This window comes from Apostichopus japonicus, chromosome 22 (assembly GCF_037975245.1).
Source record: "Apostichopus japonicus isolate 1M-3 chromosome 22, ASM3797524v1, whole genome shotgun sequence".
Classification (NCBI taxonomy): Eukaryota; Metazoa; Echinodermata; class Holothuroidea; order Aspidochirotida; family Stichopodidae; genus Apostichopus; species Apostichopus japonicus.
In genome coordinates, this window is record NC_092582.1 from 14,694,661 (window position 1) to 14,717,383 (window position 22,723).

The 22,723-nt window shown below is 38.4% G+C and overlaps 3 protein-coding genes across 5 annotated transcripts in view; 2 read left to right on the forward strand and 1 right to left on the reverse strand.

Annotated features, from left to right (window-relative positions):
- LOC139964026 (uncharacterized) overlaps window positions 1–11,574 on the forward strand; it is a 23,626-nt gene extending 12,052 nt beyond the window's left edge. For both annotated transcript variants that reach the window (XM_071965327.1, XM_071965328.1), the window contains exon 2: window positions 8,842–11,574. In XM_071965327.1, coding sequence (XP_071821428.1) covers window positions 8,842–8,880 — 39 coding nt within the window. In that variant the 3' untranslated portion in view covers window positions 8,881–11,574. The remainder of the gene's footprint in view (window positions 1–8,841) is intronic.
- Window positions 3–4,017, forward strand: LOC139964035 (apical junction component 1 homolog). The gene has a single exon (XM_071965344.1). The coding sequence runs from the start codon at window positions 351–353 to the stop codon at window positions 1,584–1,586; it is 1,236 nt and encodes a 411-aa protein (XP_071821445.1). The 5' UTR covers window positions 3–350; the 3' UTR covers window positions 1,587–4,017.
- The window catches only part of LOC139964030 (ADAMTS-like protein 2), a 33,169-nt gene continuing 20,681 nt past the window's right edge, over window positions 10,236–22,723 (reverse strand). For both annotated transcript variants that reach the window (XM_071965336.1, XM_071965337.1), the window contains exons 13-17: window positions 22,295–22,456; window positions 21,595–21,759; window positions 20,774–20,989; window positions 19,695–19,836; window positions 10,236–18,209 (exon numbers count right to left, since the gene is read on the reverse strand). In XM_071965336.1, coding sequence (XP_071821437.1) covers window positions 18,106–18,209; window positions 19,695–19,836; window positions 20,774–20,989; window positions 21,595–21,759; window positions 22,295–22,456 — 789 coding nt within the window. In that variant the 3' untranslated portion in view covers window positions 10,236–18,105. The remainder of the gene's footprint in view (window positions 18,210–19,694; window positions 19,837–20,773; window positions 20,990–21,594; window positions 21,760–22,294; window positions 22,457–22,723) is intronic.

The following is a 22,723-nucleotide window of genomic DNA, read 5'->3' on the forward strand; positions in this document are numbered from 1 at the left end:
CTTACCATCATGACTTTTCTAGGAAAGAAAGTAAAAATGAAACTTTCATAAAAACTCGTGTTGAGAATGTAAATCGTGTGCGAGCAGTATCTGCATCAAATTCAAACCAATTTGCTGAAGAAGAAGAAGAAGATGGAAGTGTATGTAAGTTTGATGATTCTTTAGTAGACAACTTATTCCATACTTATTCAACACCAAAAGCTAAGTGTGATCGTCCAGATCTCCAAAGAAGTGAGAGCAAATTTTTGTTTTCTTGTGACGAACGCGATAAGCGGCGACAGAGTCCCACGAAACGGAAAAAAGTACACCAAGAATTGTCAAATAATTTGCTCGGAACAACTTTCAGTAGTATGTCGGATAGTCTCTTTTCAGACGCTTCTCAAATATCGGAACTTACGACAACGTTTGGTTGTTACTCTGTGGCGCTTGATTCGGAACATTATTCTTCAGAGCTCACGAGTGATAGTGAAATTGGCTCACCTGGAAAGTTAGTTGTTCGAAATATAACAAAAGATCGTCAAGATTTGCTCAAATTAGAGAGAGGTGTCGAATCCTGTGATAAATTGATCATTGTCAAATGTAGTAATAGGTTATGTGGTCAAAAGATGCAGCTTGTTGATGCGAAGAAGATATACAAAACATGTCACCATTGCTATACGTACTATTGTTCGCGTGAATGTCGACAGACAAATTGGCCCAAGCATAAGAAGAAATGTCCTTTAGGACAATTCAATAGTTTGTGTAAGCGAATATTGTTTCACTGCCGATACAACCAGGGTATACAGAACGAATTATCTCGATTGGCGAGGCGAGGCTATCTGTCCTGTTCGAAGGGAGTGGTTGTTCTAGATTTCCCATCAGCCGATGCGGGATATCGTTTTATTGTTGAAGGACTAGATAGTGACGTAACTAGACCGATTTATTTATCTCAAGACAAACTAACATATTCCAACATGAAAATGGTAGATTCTAAAGTATTATCGAAACTCTCTTACAGTTATAACCCAGATTTGAAATTCGTTTTAGCTGTTTCTATCAACATTGAAGGAGAATTTAAGTTCAAACTAAAGACAAAGACAATCCTACGAAACAAACATGCGCTAATTCGAAAATGTGCAAAGGTCACACTGAGTCCTGTGGTAGGTCTAGATGACCCCGACTGTACATTACCTAGAAGTGGCTACGAGCCTCTGATTTTGCAGGTACCGCCAGGCCAGAACCTAACGGATGCACAATTAAGTAGGAGAGATCGGCAGATATCTTTCATAAACATTCAAGCAGCACTGAGAGAAAGAGGAGTAAGTTTACGTCATTTTGAACCATCGGCATATCAAAAGTTATGTAAGTGGGTCGATGAAGGAACGCATATCGGTCCTATAACACTATATCCAACGGATGCTGAAACGGGCAAAACGTTCCTCTGTTTGATTCTACCAAATAGCGAAAGTGATTTGTTGGACTTGGAGCAGAGCTCAGCTGCAGTAGAGACGGTTGATTTAGATGCAGAACTAGAAAATCTGATAAAAGTCGTAGAAGATCTTAAACTTAAATCTGGTGATAATGATAATAATAAACTTTCCCCATAAATTCAAAAGAGAGAGAAAGATGATTATAAGTCATGATTGCGATTTGTCACTATTTGCCAGACCTGTCTTGACCCTGAAATGTAGATGAATCAGAAATTCCAACTTGGTTTGTTTGCATTTCGTGTGAATTGCACCACATGGAAAGATTATATTGACAGACCAAACACAATCGAAATATACCACCAAAACTTAAGTGGACATATACTTACCAGTACTAATTATGTACTATCTTTTTATAGATATAATTCTGTTGCCATGCATAGGTCTATACTGTAATGACGGTTGGGCGTTCTTGCTATAACGAATTTTCACCGAACAAAGTATGAATAATAAGACTAATAAACATATTTCTGTGTACTCTGCCAAACCGACGTGGCCACAATTAGTGTTTAAACCTTTTCGTCGTGCGCATACAAGTTCCCTGTACTGGTAAATGATTAGTATGATACCGTATTGTTTGTAATGAATGCAGCACTGTGTAATGGCAGCATTTTTAAACCTACGTTTACCAATTTTATCGATGTTATTTGATAAGTAGAAGAAGAAAAAACATAACGTTATGGTCAATGCAAGTTTCATTTCAGATACAGTATGTTAAGTTCAAGTCGAAAACTTTCAAATTTCCCAATTTTCCAATTTGTGTTTTACATGTAACTTAATACTGGGACTAAGAGTGACTAAACGTTTAGAACCGAATGGAATAAGGCTGCTTTTAATTGGCTTTCTTTTGACGAAGCAAATATATACGAGCCTTGTCTTTGTTCGATCAAATGCAAGCCTAGTTATTGTAGTTTCTTGATCAAAATTGCCTGACCAAAAACAAAAAGCTGCTTTGATTATCTGCCACGTACGATGCTGCTCTTTCATGATGAACTAGTTCCCTTCCCCTGCGTAAATATAAACAGAACTGTTTTGTATCCATTTCGCATATAGGCTGTTATGGGCATCCTCATATATCTCTTCGATCAACAGCTGCGTTGTAATGAAATTGGTATTATAACGTTATATAGGCTGCCTATACATATGAATGTGAATGATTAATTTACGTATACGATACTGGATGAAATGCTGCCATGGCAATGGGGGTCATTGTGAGCCTATACATTGTTACATATATGCATATCGTATATATCGATCCAATGACTGAATGTACACGTCGCTCTTAGTAAATATATATCAGTAAAACGTAAAATCTTTACTATTATGCTTTTGTAGAAAAGATATATACCAGAAATAGGCATCTTGTCTGTGAATTCCCATCTGCCCAACTAAGAAAAACGTTACTGTGCAGTTTCTATCAGTTTCATATATAATTAATATGTAATCAGATATATCTAGGCCAAACATTGAGGCGTATTGAATCGCGGCCGATTTACAACTCCAGCTATTGTAGGTATATATATATCAGTTGAAGTGGCAACAACCTCACTATAGTCAGTATACAGTGTTATTTTCTTGGCTGAATCCCAAGAAGGCACAATAAACTTTAACAACGCCAAAATCAAAATTATCAAAATTAGAAAAGAAAATGATTTTGAACATGTATGTTCAATAAATGCCAATAAGCAACTGCTTAATGTGTTAAGATATTTTCTTACGGATTAATGATTTAAATCAAACTGGCTGCAACTACTTTTTAGAAGCGGAAATGTAATCATTTCTTGGACGTTGAATGAACTCAAACATCAATGGCGGATATTTATCCACTAATAATGATCCAATGACCTACAATCATGCAAGGCGGCCATTGCACAAGAGAGGCATTATTAGCGCAATATGTTGTAATTTGAAGATATACTCAACTTAAATACTGTACTTAAATTTAAGGAAAATTTTGACTTTTCTTTTATAGAACTGTTATCTTTGAACTAAAGTGTATAAATCATTCTTCCAAATACATTTTCCCGAATTTAAAGAAAATGCCTAACCTATGTATGGCTACACAATACGTTATTGGTAAGCTGTATAATTGTACATGAATATACTGTATTATTCATCACGCGATCGTTGAACAATTACATACTGTTTATGTCGGTTGAATTGTTTGTCTTTCTGGTACAAAAGTAGTGTATACACCTTGTTGCCACATCTACTGCGTATGGTGCATATCTATTCACTATTTACAGTGTATAGTTTGAGTACATGTTATATTAGTTTGCATAGTTAAGGGCAAAGGTTCGCCCCGTATAGCATACAATGTTTTTTTCTATTGTTTAGCTGCGACGGTTGCCAGGCTTTTAAATGATGCAAATTAGAGTAAATAAAATCACATTGGTTAATTACACAGTATAACCGCCATTATGTTATGTATAACAATGCACGGCGTTTTACTTTATTGACTATTTGTAAACACCGTGAACAGACAACAACAACAAAGACTTCTGGTCTGAACATGGAGCTGTCGCCCCCCCCCCCTATTGTACACATTCTGCTAAAAAACCTTGCATGTATTCCATGATCATGTATTCATGGAACTTCCTCCCCTAGCCCCCCCCCCACCCCTTTCCAACCCGGTTTCTCTTGTTTGACACAGTCCTGTTTTGATCACCCATTTGATCATTTCACCAACGACATGTACCGATATATCCGCTGTTTATGTTTTCAGGATTTATTAGTGAGGAATGACATCAAATTAAAATGATGACGTCACTGTAAGCGGAACCCCTTCCCCCAAACGTAGAAAGAAATGATACAATCGTGATAATAGACTCTTATGTGTTTGGCTGCATATAAAGATACCTGTACACTTTTCGCAAAGCAATGTCATTGATAAATCTTACCAAAGGAGTCGATTGAAGTTAGATGTTACTAAGCTACTTGGTTATTTTCTCTACATCATTCTGTAGCTTCTGTTGGATTGTTGGTGATCCCCCCTTAATCAGTTTAGCTCATTCAAGTATACAAACAGACAATGCTCCTATGTAATAAGCAGCTTACTGTAGAGAACGAAACCTCTTATCGAAGCTATTGAGTTGTTCTAGATTACCACCAATTACAAATATTGAGGGATACAGTACTTTGAAATACCTAGTGTCGTATATTTAGCTGGTAGAATAGTATATAGGCCAACTGTGTGTTACGGATCAATGGCACCTGGGGTTATGTGACACAGAGGAGGGCGTCGACAGGGACAGGGGCAAATATGGGGGGGGGGGCTAGGATGGCGTGGGGATGAGTTGAAGCAGGTATTATGTGCTAGGAGGGCGTGGGGAGGGGTTGAGACAGAAATGAGGGGCTAGGAGGGCGTGGGGATGGATGGAGGCAGATATTAGCGGCTAGGAGACCCATCACTTCCATCTGTCTCAGCCTAGTTAAAGGACAATAGGATTTCTTCCAAATATATATGCTAGAAATTCAAATAATGGTCACTCATGCTCAAACTTTAACGAGCACTTTACTGCCATGCATGTTCAGAGCGTTTTTGACGCTGACTTAGACACCGTAATCTTAAAGACTTTTAACATGCTCAATTTTAGGGCCATATACCGATGACCTTTACCTCTCTTGTGTTTCTAACATCTAAAACATACTCCCACCGTTGTATGTATGTATTCAGTGTCTATGTCATCGGATCATGGAAGGTTATTACTCTGCAGACATGGTCGGATTTCACCGTCTGCGTTCACGCGCATATAGCACATGTCGCTAACAACTTCACTTCCAACACAAATTCACATTCCCCAGTGTTTTTGTTGTCAGTGACGGTATAATCAACTGTAAACGATATTCTACTCCGCATCATTACTCACTATCGAGTGTAAAGAAGCGTGGGTTGCTATTTATAATGTCTCTGTTCTACTATACACGGGCTTTCTCAAACTGTGTAAATAACTCGTACCATGATCTCTCTCGAGATTCTGAGTCCCCGCAGTGTAGCGTCATCTGTGGCCTCGTAAATTTGACCTTTGTCACACTGAGCCGTTACTAGGTTACTGTGCGGGCAACTTCCAAAATGGCTGCGAAATCGTTCGTGTAGAGAAAGCAAGGATATCATAACTTATCAGTTTCTAATAATTGTCGTTTCGGCAGCATCGCATTACCAAGTTTGGTGTCATTGCAGTTTGGAACCGTGTTAAGTTCTGAAAACTGAACAGGCAGAAGTGAAATAATTGCAAATGTATTAGGTTATTTTAGTTTTTAATAGACCGATACAAGAATGTTTTTTTTTTTATAGCGTGTGTAAAGGCCATCATGCATGTATTTTCATGGATTGAGTTTAGTGCTTCCCAATGATTGGGCCATGGGTCGAATTTACTATGTAGGATAACAGCTAAACAAACTTCAAATGCAGGTCAATGGCAGCTCTCTCCCTGTATGAGCTCGCGAAACACGATGTATCATTTACAGTCTACGCTCGCCAATTTGAATAACATTTAAATCATAAGAATGTATTGGTTTCAATGATGTGTCATGTTAGTGCTTGGGGGGGGGGGTAAATTTTCCTCGACCGATTTATGTAGGGGCATGAACCTTTATAGAGAGGCGTCCTGGTCCTGGAGGAGTGGTCTAATTCTCCTCCGACTGAATGTGGGGGGGGGGGGGAACACTCCCGGCTGGACGTTTCACCTCGGCTGACCATGGAGGGGTGGGGTTAGGGAATCATTCTTGGACAGTTAAGTGTATTGGCAAAGAACTTCCAAGAAGTTTATGTATTCCTGTCGGAAACAAATTTTAAATGAGAACGACCCCGATCATAAAATCAGAAGGTGATAATCAGCAAAACCTTGATTGTGGACCTAATTATATGCCTCAGCATGTGTCATTTGGTGTCTAAAATTGAATGTTTACGTTATGTTACGATTTTACAAAATGATGAAAAGGTCGATATCACCGAGATGACAATAATCGTATATAGATGAAGATAATAAAATATTTTTAATAAACTAAGTCTAAGAACAAGCATGTATGAATGCTCTCAAATCTTTGATGAAGATAAATCATATTTTGTTGTATTATTAGGCCTATAATTTTCAACAAGCCATCCTGTCAATTCAGTTTTCAAGATTTTCTTCATGCCTTTAAAAGTTCAAAATAAAACCAGGTTTCAGCATATTTGCGAACGTTCACACGATGTCTGTACATGCATGGAGGTACTCCATGGTACATGTAATCAGTTAGTTGTCCACAATAAAGTCAATCAATCAATCAATACGGGCAGTCGGCCATGTACAAACCATACGTTATAGGCCTATTCATAGAGACAAGGGGACCCTGCCAAAAAAGTGGGTCTTTCCAATGGGATTCACACCAACAAAGAATACACCCGATTACCCAACCTTTTAGCAATGTCAAATGAAGTGTAAAGTTCGCCGGGGTGAATTACTGCCCTTGCTAAACGATGCATGAATACTGAGTGTATTACATGGGATATTGTATCGATGAAAATATATACAATACAATTACGACTACCCATGTATATGTAGACTATTATCATATAAGAAAGAATTGTTACGACTTGTTAGCTATGCATGCTGTCAAATGCTGATTTACCCACTGGTTTATTTAAACTGATATAAAGATGAAACAAGGTCAATTAGTCAGTTACAGGAATTGTTAGAAAGAGATATGATGCCTTGTTTGCGTAACTTTCGAGAGAAAGAAAACTATATATAACAGCGATATTTTGCTGGTTAAATTCAATGTTTGGCTATAGATGGTTTAGATTGTAGAACTTAACCCGAGCGTGGCTATTATTGTTCACCCCCCCCCCCCCCATTTCCCTCCAAAGAGAGCGAGAGAGACTAATAGAATGCACAGTTTCACGTATACGTTTTGCACATTTTATGAAGGAGGACCCCACAATCCCTAACCCTACACATGGGAGAACTTCAACAACCCAAAAGTCACACCCTTTTCTTTGGATCCGCCCCTGGTATGAGTAATACTATAGGTTTGATAAAACGCAACACCTTCCTTAACTTAAGATGTAACCTGGCGTGTCATCGAAACATGTAAACATACCTAGCCTACCTACAGGATAACACATTATATTGAACGATATAGAAGTGATATATTCTGCCTGAGAGTGAGTGGATGTGAACGGGATATTATGTATGTGTAACGATACAGCGCAATGAGTTACCTTAATTGTATATAACTATATGCCTATATACGTTTTGGTTAGCTTGTGAGACACTTTGGCAACACTGATATCGCATATTTCATAATAAGCAGCATTTGCTTTTGCATATTTGCACTTACGTCTCCATGGAAACAGTGGTACCAAATATGGTTATACGTTACTTTCAGTCAAAGTTAATTGCCAAGTGCATACTCAATTATGAGGCTTGTACTATGCAGAATTCGTTTGTCTTTTTTGGCACACTTTGCTGGTATTTAGGCATCATGGTAAATTCATAACAGGTGTTTCGCTGGTACATAGGCTATAGTCAATGCAGTACAAACGACAATTTTTATTTTCTAATGTGAATTCTGACGCATCTATTCGATTCCGCGGTTTCCGCCTCTCTCTTTCTCTGTAAATGCAATTTGTGACAATCGGAGGTTTTGCTGGATTCATGAATAAATATACACGTTGTAAAGATTACTTATAATACGACAGTAGGCTGGTACTTCCTTCTACTTATTCTTTAGAGTTTAATATAGAGAAACCGCCAATTTGCATAGATGGGTCCACTTTGGCTACTTGAGGATTTCAATGGGTCTTTCGTGTAACCCACAGTGCTAATCAACCACATCCATGTTTCCATCCCTCCCCTCCACCCCCTCCACCCCCTCCCTAACCCCACGTCCCCATCAACCAGATAACTGACTTTCTCGCGAGCATCCCACGTTGACATGCTGCGCAGCGGAGTGTTCAATTCCTGCCAGTCGCCAAGGCAGCACTTTCGCGAATTCTTCACAGTTAAAAGCGAACAGCCAGTGTGTGCCCTCAGTAAGCGGATGATAACGCAGCGTCCTTCCTCTTTCCTGATGGTGTTCGTCACAAGAAATCTTTTTTTTTTACTATGCCCATAATGTAATTTTCGTAGTCATACATGGTTGCCGTCCTACGGTTACAGGAGTCAAACTATGGGACCTCCAGATCTCCGAGTTTAAAAATTCAAATCAAATCTTTTAAATTGAAAACCAAAAGACACACACTTTTATCGGAAATATATTACTATACTGCTAACCACTACAGAAGAGTTTGCAAACCGGTATTATTTCAATAGTAACATTGTATGTTACAATAATAGTCTGTTCATGTTGATCATATCTGTACGTCATTTTCGAATTACATATTTGTTGACAGGATCAACCGGAAGTAGCACCGTACACCATGCAGGTGTGAAGGGAGGTGATTGTGTTAGATCTGGAACCACTTTAGAAGAGAAGGACGTGATACGTACCGCTCTGTTTATGAGGGTCGCTGAAGACTGCGAAGCCAGATCGGAGGTCAAAAGGTCAAGGTGCAGTGAGCGTCGGCGGTGGCTTAGAAGTGTCTGCTAGAAGCTCTGTGACATGGTGACATAGCCTAATGAATAGATACCGTTTTGGCCAGACATCTTTCAACTGGATCCGGTGACGCAATACGCAATATTCTTGGTGATATTCCTTATATACATTATCGCCTATTTAAAATGTGACTTTAATTTTCTTCAATCTGCACAACACATACGTATTATAGTTTGTTAGCATATGTTTCTGATCGCTCAAAGAATTGTGAACAAACTTGGTAACGTTAAAAACATAACGTTGTATACAATCAAACAGGCGCAAATGCTAAGTGACCTTATAGGCCTAACTTTCGATTTGACATTCTGCTTTGTGTTTTTAGCTACACAAGTCCTGAAAAGACTATAGTTCTAAAGGACTCTGTATACAATCAAACAGGCGTATGCCTATATAATAAGTGACCCCCTGACATTCTGCTAGGTTTTTTTCCTTTAGTTTGTTTTTTGTTGTTGCTAAATAAGCCCTGAAAAGGCTAATGTCGCGAAAGTGTTATCGAGGCTGGCCAAAGTTCCCAAAACGGTTAAGTCCTTTCAATGTTACCTGAAGTCAAATGTTTCCCTCATATCGTTAAATTGGGTTTGTAATGCATTAACTTTGTGTGACTGACTAAGTGCTTAGTGACTGCTGCGTAGTGTGTATTACGTCACATTAGTTTCCTTTTTGCTAACATAGTTAAAACTTGCATCATTCGTTTATAACAGCTAAAACAATATAAATGATTTATAATTAGGAAACAATTGATCTCAATTTTGGGTCTTACAAAAGAAAATCGGACTTGCATATACGACGTTTACTCCTATGTGAATGTCAAAACTTTACGTTATTAGATCCATGACAATACAAAGCCTGAAATTCTGAGAATGCATGCTGAGCGTCTTCTATGTCAATGACTGGTTGCGTAGCAACCGACATTTTTGACTCAGTAGTCTTGATCGTCGATTACATAATTGTAACATGCTAAGTCACGCTCTAGTTATTTGAAGACACTACTGTGTGGACTTTGGAAATTAAATGTCAACATTGTTGAGTAAATTGGCGTATTGGAACAATTTGTCAAAGGTTTATTTACAAATGTCATCGTTGGTATTTTACCTCAAAACAGCTCCTAATTCGGAGAGCCCAGGGTTCCATATCATTTCGTTTCCATATAGCATATATCTATATTAATTTAATCCGTTGGTGATGTTTTGCTGATGTTAAAGGTATTCATTCGGTAATGATGTCAAATATGCTAGGAAGTCAATTAATGGTCACTCATATTCATTCATAATTCAAACTTACAAGCATTAAACTGCCGCCCTCAATGTATTCCTCCTCATTGCATTTAAGTGATCTAATTAAACAATCCTGGGCGTCTGGGAATAATGTGGGTGTTCATATATTCCTTGAAAGTACATTTGAAAACTTGCCATGCCGTCCATTTCCGATGATCTGATATATTCACATGAAATTTCACCCCAAGTATGCTACGGGATGTTCCAAAATTGGGGAGTTGGAGGGGGGGGGGGGGCGAATTTGGACAGAAGTAGGGGACAAACACTAAAGGTGACGTATATAAACGCCCTAAAAAGACGATTAGTGTAGTCAACTTAACTTTTACTTGCTTACAGCGTCAAATTACAAATCCTTAAAAGACCGGAAATTTCGGCTGCTTTAAATATATAACACAGAAATGATGAAAATATAAAATAATGCAAACTACAAATTTAACTGGTCGACGGTTTACAAAAGACATAAACGCACTGCATCGACGATTGTCCCATTTCGCCCTATATTTGGCATGTTGCCATGTTGCGTATCGGCACATAATTAAAGCCTGTTTTGTAATATCCAACTGGTACACGAAACTCTTCATAAAATATTTACAGGAGGCAAGCAGTTCTGTGAGAAATGTTGGCAGAGTCATTCCGTATCTTTGTGTATATCTTAATGTATAAAGACAGTATATATTTGATCTATGGTGGACTTTGGTCGCAGTTGGTTCCATTAACTCCTGGCAATGCATCAGTGTGATTGTGTAATCTGAGCCAGTCGGATACGATGTGTGTAGGGTATGACGTCAGTGGTTGATTTTCGGCTGTTTGCGTATAGTGCATATCACTCTATGCTTCGTGTGACTTGGAACTGCAATCATTTTCAACATATACAGTACCATGAAATCTCCGTGGTTGTTAACTTGTTGTTAGTGACTGGCACGAGTGACTTGCAATGAAAACGGTAGGCTACTTCAGACAACATCAAATTAAACACAATTAGTATAAAGTACACAGAACTTCACCTACGACCGTGCGGTATGTCAATGGTTTCAACACCATATATCCTACCGATTTCAAATTTGTACCAACACGTACCTCAAAAAGTACGAATTTTCAAATCAAATGGAGTGATCGATCATCGACCACTCCTCAAATTACCACCTCAACCCCGCCCACCAGTGTGATTCATGGAGTGTGTTTGACTTTTAAACTGCTAAAGTGATATTATTGCCCTGTTCTGCACTTGCCGATATGCCTATTCCAACACAAACACATACAAATAAAATTTAAAAAAAGAAAAGCCTTTGTGACCTGCAGAATTTCAGATTCGACCTCTCATATAACAAAGTTAAATCATGTAGCTACAACAATTCCACGGTCGAATCTAAAAGCAAAAATTCTACCTCAATTAGACAAAGAGGAAAGTGAGCTTATTCCCATATGGATGTGTACACAGCTCCTTGTTTTATAGTTTGTGTAGGGCAAATATCAAGACAGTGTATACAAAGAAATAAGACCATGTTCTGCAAACGCACCCGAAGGTTATATGTCAATTGCATATAGTTCTTAAGTAAACAAGTTTGTTTTTTACTGTCGCCTATAATTCATTTTAACGAGTCCTAATGTGTGCCTAATATATAGGATGTCTTTCTACGAATACCTTGACAACCCAATTGTATTCATTCTTCTATTCGCTCTTGAATGGACCTTGAAAATCGTTTAATTTTTTTTTTCCAGTTACATATCATTGAAAATATCTTTTAACCTAAAAAAATTCTATATCAATTACACTTCTTTTTTTCCCGATTATTTATATCAGGTCATTTAATTTTGCTTCTACAATTTATATTCACTCTTAATTGTATTCATGGGATTGTGCTTACTTGTGGTGGTGTCTGTTCAAAATTATCAAATATTGCTGACACTAGAAAATCGGCAAGGCATTTGGAGAATAAAAAAATCTGTAGTCTTATACACACCAGTTTCATGTATAGTCCGTCGTTAAGTAAGTCTAAGATAAAGCGCAACAGTATTGCCCCAAATATATACTGGAACGGTCAAAACGTGTCTCACGTGACTGTTACGTCACAGTCATAATGTATTCTCAGCCAATGAGACACGTAGCTCGGAACGTCATATAGCAATGTTTAGAACTGACTGTTTTCAGCGGAGTTAGTTCAAAATTTAGGGTCGTTGTTCTAGATGACAAGTGCAACCATTAAGTCTATGACTGTAAATGCCATATGACTGTATATGTCAAATGACTGTTTATGCTATATGGCTGTATATGCTATGGCTGTATTCAGAGGTATTGAATTGTATGTAAGAGCTTACCAGCAACCTATATGCTATTCAAAAGATTTGTTATGCTTTGCTTATTATCGATTCATTTATTAAGAAATTTACTTATATTCAATGTAAATATTATACCATACGTACTTTTGTACTTGAAAGAATAATATTACGGAGATTTTTATTTTGTATCTGTGGTTTTATCATAAACAGAATGATTTTATCTGATGTTGCAATAGGTATAGATGTATATGACATGTATAGTTAATAAATCTTTGTACAGTTTAGAAGGAAAAAAATCTAACATTTCTTTAATTTTACATTGGCATTTCTCCAAACGGAGGTGGTTAGAAAACAAAGATAGACGTTAGGCAATACTCTATGTATTTTATATTGCATAACGTGAGAAATATTGATAAATAGTGGCTATTGACACTGAGGGGAAAAAAAGTAACATCCGGGTAACGTTTTTAGAATATGACACACTGCAGTACGAAAATATCAAACGCAAAAGATAAGAACGGGTTTGGCAAGTCTATTTGCTAATATCTCACTTTTGCAATATGACAAAGAAACCACGATTTTTTGTTTTATAGACTTTAATCATGTTTTCGGCCTGCTATAGTTGGGGCGTCTATTTTTCGTCGATCTTTGCTGTAAGCTAGCTTATCAGGGAACTTGGTCCTAAATTGCAGCTCACTGTGTGTGTCTGTATATTCGCACCACCCGTTCAGCTTTGATGTTTTCCGTAGTCTTTCAATGTTAGCTTTTGTGTATATATTTCTCTTTTCTTTTGATGTCTATTTTTAATAACTGACGTTATTTTTCGCCTACCGATATTTTCAGCTTGTTTGTGGTATTCACCAATTCAAACCTTTTGTGATGTTTGATTGTTATCAATTGTGTAATGCTTTTTGTGACGTCATAATGAAGACCAAAGTTGTTATAACAGTGGCGAAGCACGGGTTCGTTCGATCAGCTGGAACTACCCATGCACACTTCCGTTGGGTTATAAAAGTATGAACCATTTGATTATAATAGACTGTTATTGGGTTTCATAGCATCAATCGCAGAGGAAGTGGGGGGGGGGGGTGATGTTGCATATAACAAAACCAGGGGGAGAAGGTGAAGAGCGCTAGAGATGAGGTACTCGAGTACTTTACATAATTAATTTTAAGGGGTACCTTTTATTACCATTGAAAGTTTAAATATGTTATTCTTGTTCCGTGGGTTACATGGTGAATGGTAGAACAGCTCAGTGTTGCTATATTTAGCCATAAGATATTACACACACAGAACTTTGTTTTATCACATTATGAAAAGAAATAGTTATAGAACCCATGCAAGATGCAGCCAGTCGGGGACAATTTTTCCAATGCTAATACCACTCCAAACTGTCCAGCCATATCCTGCTTCTAAGCACTCGTACTGACAGTATGAACAGTTCCTAACTTTATTCTTATAACATGATTTTTCATACTACTCATACTCTCAGTACAAGTGCTTTGGAAACAAGACATGTCAGTACAGTTTAGCCCCATCTGGGTGTAGGAGGGTGCTGACTGTTGACTAGCATTCCCAAGTTATGACTCACACCTGAAGCGACTCTATCAATGTTTATTGAGAGCACAAGGGAACCAAAACAATTTTATGTTATAATATTAATTTGATACCTAAATGGTAGTACAAAGTGTGATTTTGTAGGTTTAAAGGGAATTTGTAATTTGGTGGTTGGTAGTTAACTTAGCTTGTCAGCAGAGCACCTAAAAAAAAAAACACAAACAATAGCGAACATTTTATATTTGTATGTGTATTGAAAATTAAGTTTTAATACATTTAAAAAGATGTAAGAATTAAATACACAGTGCTAACTTTTATTGTAAAGCGTGTAAAGTATAGGAAATGAATAATGAGTGCAAATCTTGGCCAAAAATACTGTAAATATCATGTACACTACAAAAAAAAAAAAATTAAGCTTAACATCCATTTTTTTTCCTTTTCATTTTTTTTTTTCACTTTAAAGGTTTTCCATACTTCATATTGATGCTTACATAGTAATAAAAAAGAAACTGCACTTTTACAAACATTGACAAAATGTGTATTTTTTTTTTTTCTTGGTCTTGTTTTGAACTGCGATACTCAAACCTCCGATCTGGAAGACGTTTTCGGCGAACTTTTCATAATAACTTATAATTGCAAGGATATAATGTATGGTTCAACACTAGCCACAAATTCACTCCATATTAAAAGAAGGTACTTTCTACAACAAAATTTATAAAAAGAAATTATATTTTTTTTATTAAAAGGCTAAAACTCATTTTTAAAGGGGTATTCCCATACCACTTACAAATGTTGGTGTCCCTACTGGATGGCAGCTCATATGTTTCAGTTATGAGGATAGTCCAAAAGTTTTTTTTTTTTTAAAGTCAATTTTTACTTCAATAGTTTACGGTGGCTTAGTAGGGGCATAGGAAAGAAAAAAATTAAAGATAAAAAGTCAAAATTTTGTGGTGAAAATGTCAAAATTTTGAGATACAAAGTCAACATTTTGAGATAAAAAGTCAAAATTGTGTGATCTGGAGACACCAATTTTTTTCCCTATGTCCCTATTAAGCCACCGTACTATTTGAGGTGCATGCCACTTGACCAATAGACAAAAGCTACCACACAATGTTGTCATGGAGGTTTAGTCTCGAATAACCTACCAAGTTTTGGGAAAAATTCAACAAAAAAACTGCTTTTATGTAGGGGAGATGTCATTAAGACCACATGCTTACAACTGAGCACCCCCCTCAAACCCTCCCCCACCCCCCCCCCCCCAAAAAAATGCCCTGCAAACCTTCACTGAACTTGGAGCCTGATGATGTGACTGGCATTACAATAAATATAGTCTTCCATTCTGTTATACTAATGAGACACAATGAAGAGACTAAGCTGAATTGATAGGAAGTTAAAATTATAACCTGCATATATAGAGGTCTTCACTGTAGCTTAACACATACCAGTAAATCTCTCGAGTAGGCACTTAGCTACTACGTCAGTTTATTACAAATTCACTGTTTTTGAGCTTCACAACAGCTGCAAACTGTTAGTACAAATATTTCACATATTTTGCTTCCTTACTCAGTCCATCATAGCTTTATCCCATTTACTGTATCAGTTTCATGGTAAATGACAACAACAACAAAAAGAGTGTTGGAGCTAAGAATGTAAACATATTCAACAAATGTTTGCAATGCATTCAAACTAAATGATAAATCATGACAGTTCAACAAACATACAGAGTTTAACCAACATACACACACATTCCTCTCTCTCTCCAGGCATTCTCTGTATTATTAACCCACTTTGGAAAACTCAAACCTATTTTTTTTCTGGTAAAAGGAAAGTTTTCTGGCGATATCATAATTGGTTGCGAACATACCGTGTATCACAGACCAATGTTGCCTTTCTGAGTTATTTATGTGTGAACTCTTGACCTCTTGGCAAAGATGCTATTCAGGGTTTGAACCTGCAAGAGTCAACCTAGGTTTGGTCCTTTTTTTTTCCAGCAATTTCACAAAAAAATAGACTTCTCAGCTTGGCAAATGGAATGGTCTGTTGATTAGTGTGTTATGGAATCAAACTATGATTTTTCAGGTATAATATTATCTACTCATGTCATATGACTCGTTTTGTGTTTGTGATAATAAACAGGAAGTGACACATCTGTTGCTTGAGTTACATGAAGCAGTTAGTAACATCTATAGCACAATGAAAATCACCAGAATAGCAGTATCAAGACCGTGACGTCATTGTGCAATACACACAGATGAATAGCAATGAGAGTAACCTGGCCCTGGTGCAGCAAAAAAATGGGTCCCCCTCCCCTCCCCCATGGAGAGTATGTATGTATGTATTTTAGATCCTCCTGCAAGCAGGAACTCGCAAAGAAGCCTCGTTGGCTTACCAAAGCCGCGAGCTGACAGAAGTCAGTCTCTTACATTCATATTTAACGTCCATGATTATGAATTGTCAATTGTCAACAACTCTGTAACAGGACGACATACATAAATCTTGGAGTGACTCGAACCGGGGACCTTATGATTGGAAGGTACCGGCGTTAACCACTGAGCAAACACTCCACTGAGAGTCCAACGTTTCACCCAATCCCAGCCATGGTTTAACATTAAAACATTAACTGATCTCTACACATTGGCTGACCAAAAAAACAGACACAGTTGTGTGTGTAATCTCATACAAAGCCTGTGGCATGTAACAAATTTTTGCAATAATGCCCCAGTTTACCATAACCATGAATGAAGAAGATTCTTCACTTGTAGATTTTCCACAGTATAATATCCGTCGAGAAGGCGAATTCAGCCCTGTTAGTCAGCAACAGACACCAACGCGTACTGCAACAACAAAAACCGCCTCGGTGATTGCATAACTTGGAGGTGACATCATTTGACTAAGAGGAAGTTAGTGTTGTCTTTGACAAAAGGACTAAAAACAAACACACACACATACAAAGGCAACTAACAAAGACTGTGGTTGTATGAATACTGGGAAATTATCTACTTATATTGTGATGTCATCTGTTTAATTACAATACTCAAATTGGTATATTTGTTTTAATGGGGGAATTTACAGCAAATCCACTGGTATAAACTCATCATTCATTAAAATTAAGGGCCACACACAATAACAGACAGGAATATAGTATATGACCTTGCACGGCGAAATTGCTATGCAGAATGTGCACCAACATCTGATACAATAGCTTCATCAGCAGAGCGCAGCATTAATGAACAGACTAAGAGTAAATATCTACTTTTTGTGTTCTCCATGCAGAGTATAGAGGAATACAAACGGAACTTCTAGCAAATCTTGCCTTGATACTACAGACCTTGTTACTTGAAATACTAAGACCACTAGATTAACACAAAGTTTCTTTTAACGCAAGAAAAATGAAAATTTGACCATGAAGGAACAGGACAGACCAAAATGAATTTGTGCCCTCATACAAAATAGGAATATTTTTTAGGAGTAATGTACTCCGAGGCCAAAGATGACGTTTAATGGCCACTTATATCCGTCGTGTACTACTATATCACAACGGTTAAATAACCCAAAAAGTAGTCTGGAAAGGGAAAAAAAAACCTTCACTAGCTCTCACTCAAAAGTGATTTACAATAAAGATCTTTCTACCAATACAAAATTAAAGAGACATAATTTACTTACTCTGAATAACCACCTGCTACAACTTTCATCTTCTCTTGCTGACACTACTGCAAAAGACAATGGACAGATACAAAGACCCCCCCCCCACCACACCCACAATGACAAAAAGAAGAAAAATATAAAGAAATTGCTAAATCTTATCAAGAAAATGACTGTAAGTTAATATCAGAAATAAATATCATTTACTTATTTGACGGGCAATGGACTCAGTTCAGTTGTCCGACATAGACATCGAAATTGTAATACTGGCTTTTCAACCGTCTGCTCAAATGGTCGTCACTCCCTCTCCTTCACCTTGTACAAGTCCTGCAGCAGTTCTGTGCATAGTACTTGTATGTGCAGAGATTGGCCTGTTTGATCACGTTACACTTCACCGTGGCGTTATCCGTACAGACTAAGCGGAGAAGGAAAGACGAGAGAACAGAGACATGAATTTAGACCACATCGACCGTTGACAGGCTTTTGGTAAAGAAGATGACCCCACATTTGACCTTAAAGGCATTGGAGACTTGCCCCAAACTGGATGCCGCGCTCTGAAAAAGTTAACTTTCCGTTGCTTGCAAGTGAAGTTTTCTTCTTGTCGCTACAAAATGCAGACAGTAATGAAACATGATACCTTGGACCTGAGATGTCCATGGCTCCTATATGTACACTGTGTTGTGGGTATTGACTGTAGCTGTATGTATTGACTGTACACTAGTGTGTAATTACCGACGGTAGCAAGCTGTGTGTGTATTTTCTGGGATCGATGGTGGTGTGTTACACTTCTGTTACACCTCATTCGTAACTAGCTCAGATTACCGGCATGAGACGTTTCTTTGTGCGCGAGTCTTCACACCCTTTAAAGTCTTCATTAATCATTCCATCTTGAGGGGTCTAAACTATCTGTTGTTTTTTTTATTGTTGCTTGTATTCTGTAGTAGCTAATCACACCATCATGACTGAGGTACGTTTTTGCCAAAATCTTGGCCCATTCTCAGAGATTTAGCAAACAAGAAAGTTTAAACAGATCCTTCCCCCGTACAGGAAACGTTAACCCCGACAGATGCATGCATGACCAAAATGTCTTGACCTCAAAATGAACCCTACACAGTTAAAATATGTTTGCTCAATGCAAGGGAAGCAAGTATTAATGCAAGGGTGGTTGTTGAAATGTGTCCTTCAAATGGCTCTCTCTCTCTGCTGAGGGGAGCATTCAGAGATAGAGGCATTACTTAGTGGTGCTAAGCATGGTCATTGTGCAAAATGCTTAGCCCAGCATATATAGCCAGTACAGTTACGACCGGACAGGTTAAAAGATGAGGGGTGTTTGTACATCAATCAAAACAACATACAAGGTGGACATCATATTTTGATTTTAAGTTTTCATTGGCTCGATATCTGCAAATGGGCCAAAATTACTAAAACAGAGTTACATCGCCATGGTTGTGTGACTACTTTACCACACAAATGTATCTAAGGTTTTTGCAGAGGTTTAGTGTTTGCTTTGTTGTGTTTATAAGCGAATGCAGAATGAGGCTTAAATATTGTACCAAATTCAGGAGAGCAAACTGACAGGGAAGTTGAAAGCAAAATACCTGAAAAGATAACAGAGATTTACTTCACCACCTCTCCATGTTCCCCTCCCCCCCCCTCCCCAAATTAAACTGGGATGTGATCACTGGTTATACTGTATTTATAATGTTAGTACTTCTGACTGGCAATTATAGTCTAACTACACCTCAGAATGAACCATCTGATGTCCCTATATGGGAATCCCTCCCCCTCCCCTACTTGGGAGTCCGCTTCAATGACAACTCCCCCACCCAATACCACACACCCCTTCCTTGCCCCTTACATCGGCCACTTTGTACTGCAAAACGATATGGGATGTACTTACCTTCCCTGACTGGACAATCTCCCAGGCTACATGAATGCACTGCTGGAGGCATGGAATTCCTGTCACACCTGTGGGAGGGAGCACCATTCTGGTAACAGCGGACCTTCCTCCTCTTTTGACCGCCTCCGCACGTGACGGAACACTACAAACAGAGAGAAAAAAGACTTGAGATGTCGGTTGAAGGAAGACAAAAGCACCCAAAATATCATCTTGAAACTATATATATATAAAACTATATACATATATATATATAGAGAGAGAGAGAGAGGTAAACAGAATTGAATTCCTCCTCTTACAAAGGAGGAACTCCTTCCTCCCTCCTCCATCTCCTTTGTACAAAGAAACCAAAACATAATTTACTAAACAACAAACAGTAATTATGTTGTTAAGGGCATGAAACAATGTTCAACGACAATGCTGTTACGTATCTTTATATAGAATGGAAGGAATATCCAACATTACCAGCAAAATGACATCATATGCACGATTATCAAAAGCAAATACAGAGAAAAACAAAAAATGTCTAACCATGGGGAGTTTTTCTTTTTTTTGGGGGGGGGTGGGGTGGGAGGGGAAGCAACTGCTACATATTTAACTCTCTCATCCATCCCCACCTCTCCTCCCACTGAATTCAAATTGTGCATAGTAGAGTCATTGCATCTACCAAGTAGTGAAGCCAACATTTATTAATATGCAGGGATGTGCCCACGCTGGGCGGCCCCCGCCCAGCACTAAACATTACCGCCCAGCACTGTCATAAAAATCGTGAATCCCGCCCAGCACTATTATCATCTAATATCCCGACATTCGTAACATTATATTCAACATAAATTGGGCCACATGTATCCTCGTTTTCCCCATTTGTCAAATTCACGTAAGCACAGGTGCAGAGATATGGAGTAGGCGTGGCTTTAATCTGCAGCATGCAGTATCACACTACACTAGCTCTGTATACAACGTAAAAAATCAAAATATGTCACCCTTCCCCTTAGATCCCTCCTCTCCAGGACGGCGATCAGTATACCCGGCACTCAGGAAATCCTGGGCACATCCCTGAATATGTATTTATGGATAAATACCTCGGACCACTTTGTCGTGTACCATCTGGGCTGCAGGCGGGCCTGATTGGACTGCAGAGAGCGACTGCAGGAGGGAATGTTACAGGCAGACCTCTTGATTGGCACTTGAAGGTGACTGCATCTGCCTTCATCATATTGAACCATCTCCCCGTTCTCGACCCCCTGGCAACTCACTTCGCGAGCCCGGAACCCCCGCTGGCAGTTGCCACAGTTGTCCTGAGGAAGAGAGGGCCATCGAGAGGAGAAATGTTGAGATTTGAGTTTTAGGTCCCAAAAGGAATCAAAAACATAAGTTGTTATATAAGTCAAAAAAGTTATTACATGTCGAATGAAGGAGTATGGTTCAAATTGAAGGAAAAAGTGGTGGGTGGGCAGAGTAGAGGTGGGTTGGGGGGGCGGGGATGGGGAGGTCCAAGGGTAATACATAAAAAGAAGAGTCTGTCCTAGTACTAAGAATAACCGATTGAATACCAACCATCCTAAATTTGGGAAAAAGGGAGGGCAATCCAATCTTACACATACATCTTTGTTACCTTAATTGTAAATTCAAACAAAGGCAATAAGGACTCAAATAAAGAGAAGCAGCATCCCAATTCAACCTCCCTCCCTTCCACCATCCCATTTTTGTCATTCACTCATTTGTTGATTTATTTTCAGTAGTTTCTTATAATTTCACCAGCAACAGAACAGACTGATTGTGCACAGAGACTACAAAGCTGAATAACATTGAATGATACATCCAATTTCGTGGGCATATGGCTGACTATATAGAAGCAGTAATGGAGGACGAAAAGAGAAAACATAAAGAAAAAAAAAATTACCTGATTCCAAGTCTGCGCAATCCACTGGGCGCTGCAGCTCCCCGATCCGCACAAGCTGACAGAGAGCGGTTTCCGTTGATGGTTGCAGTTAACGTCCAGTTGTATGGAGTTGGTGGGACTGTAACAATTCACTCTCCTTACCTGAGTCTGGCAACCTCCAGTGCACTGTAAATAAGAAATAAAGCCACACACAAAATATAGAAGAAAAACCCAAAGTGATGCTACATCAAATATAAGGATGGAAAACCAAAAATATTAAAAAAAGAAATGTAATTTACTGAAACCTGATATAATTAGAATGTTTACTTATCTCTCCAGGTACGTTGTATTTGGAAATTCATAAAAATGGGATTTTTTGGGGGGTAAAAATACTGTTTTCCTTAAATAACTTTAATGAGTTAAAAATTATAAAGGAAAACCAAAACCCGCTTTTCAGATGACATTATTTGCAGTACTGTTGCCATATGGCGAGATGTAGTCATAGAATATCACCAAATATGAAAAAAAAAAAATCATATAATCTTCATACAAAATCCTATGAAAATGGGGTTTTGACCTAAAAGATGCAGGCAATTTCTAGCATTTTTGGTTATATAATCAAACAACCAACCAACTGGTATCACTTTTGAAGAAACCGGACTGAGTTAAGCGACAATCCAAGACATAGATAGATCTGGAAATTTCTTTTGGATAAACTTACAGTAGGCCACTGTGAGGTACCCCAACGGCTGTGACAGTTGGTACCCTCGCAGACACGTCTGTCTGCGGGACGTTGCAGACGATCACAATGACCTCTGGAACTGTTGGCTACCGAGCACTGGACCACCCTGCTCTGATGTCCCTCTCCACATTCAGCCGAGCACTAAAGAGAGACAAATATCATTGGCACTGAACAGTTTGTTTGGGGAAACTTCTTTGGTTCTTCCCGTTATCTTTGACCGAGAGAAAGCTTTGCAAATAATTTACACGTACTGGGGGTGGGTGGTGGATGGGTGGGTGGGGGAAAGAGAGAGGAAGCAGAGAGAATGGTGGGAGGGGGGTAGGAGAATAAGGGGAGAGGGAATGACTTGAGTGCCATCATGGTATGATCACAGGACCAAGTGAAATGCTTGACCTCTTGTTATTCGAT

Bases quoted from the DNA above. Each gene is read 5' to 3' on its own strand.
- LOC139964035 (XM_071965344.1), top strand. From the start codon at position 351: ATGTCGGATAGTCTCTTTTCAGACGCTTCTCAAATATCGGAACTTACG.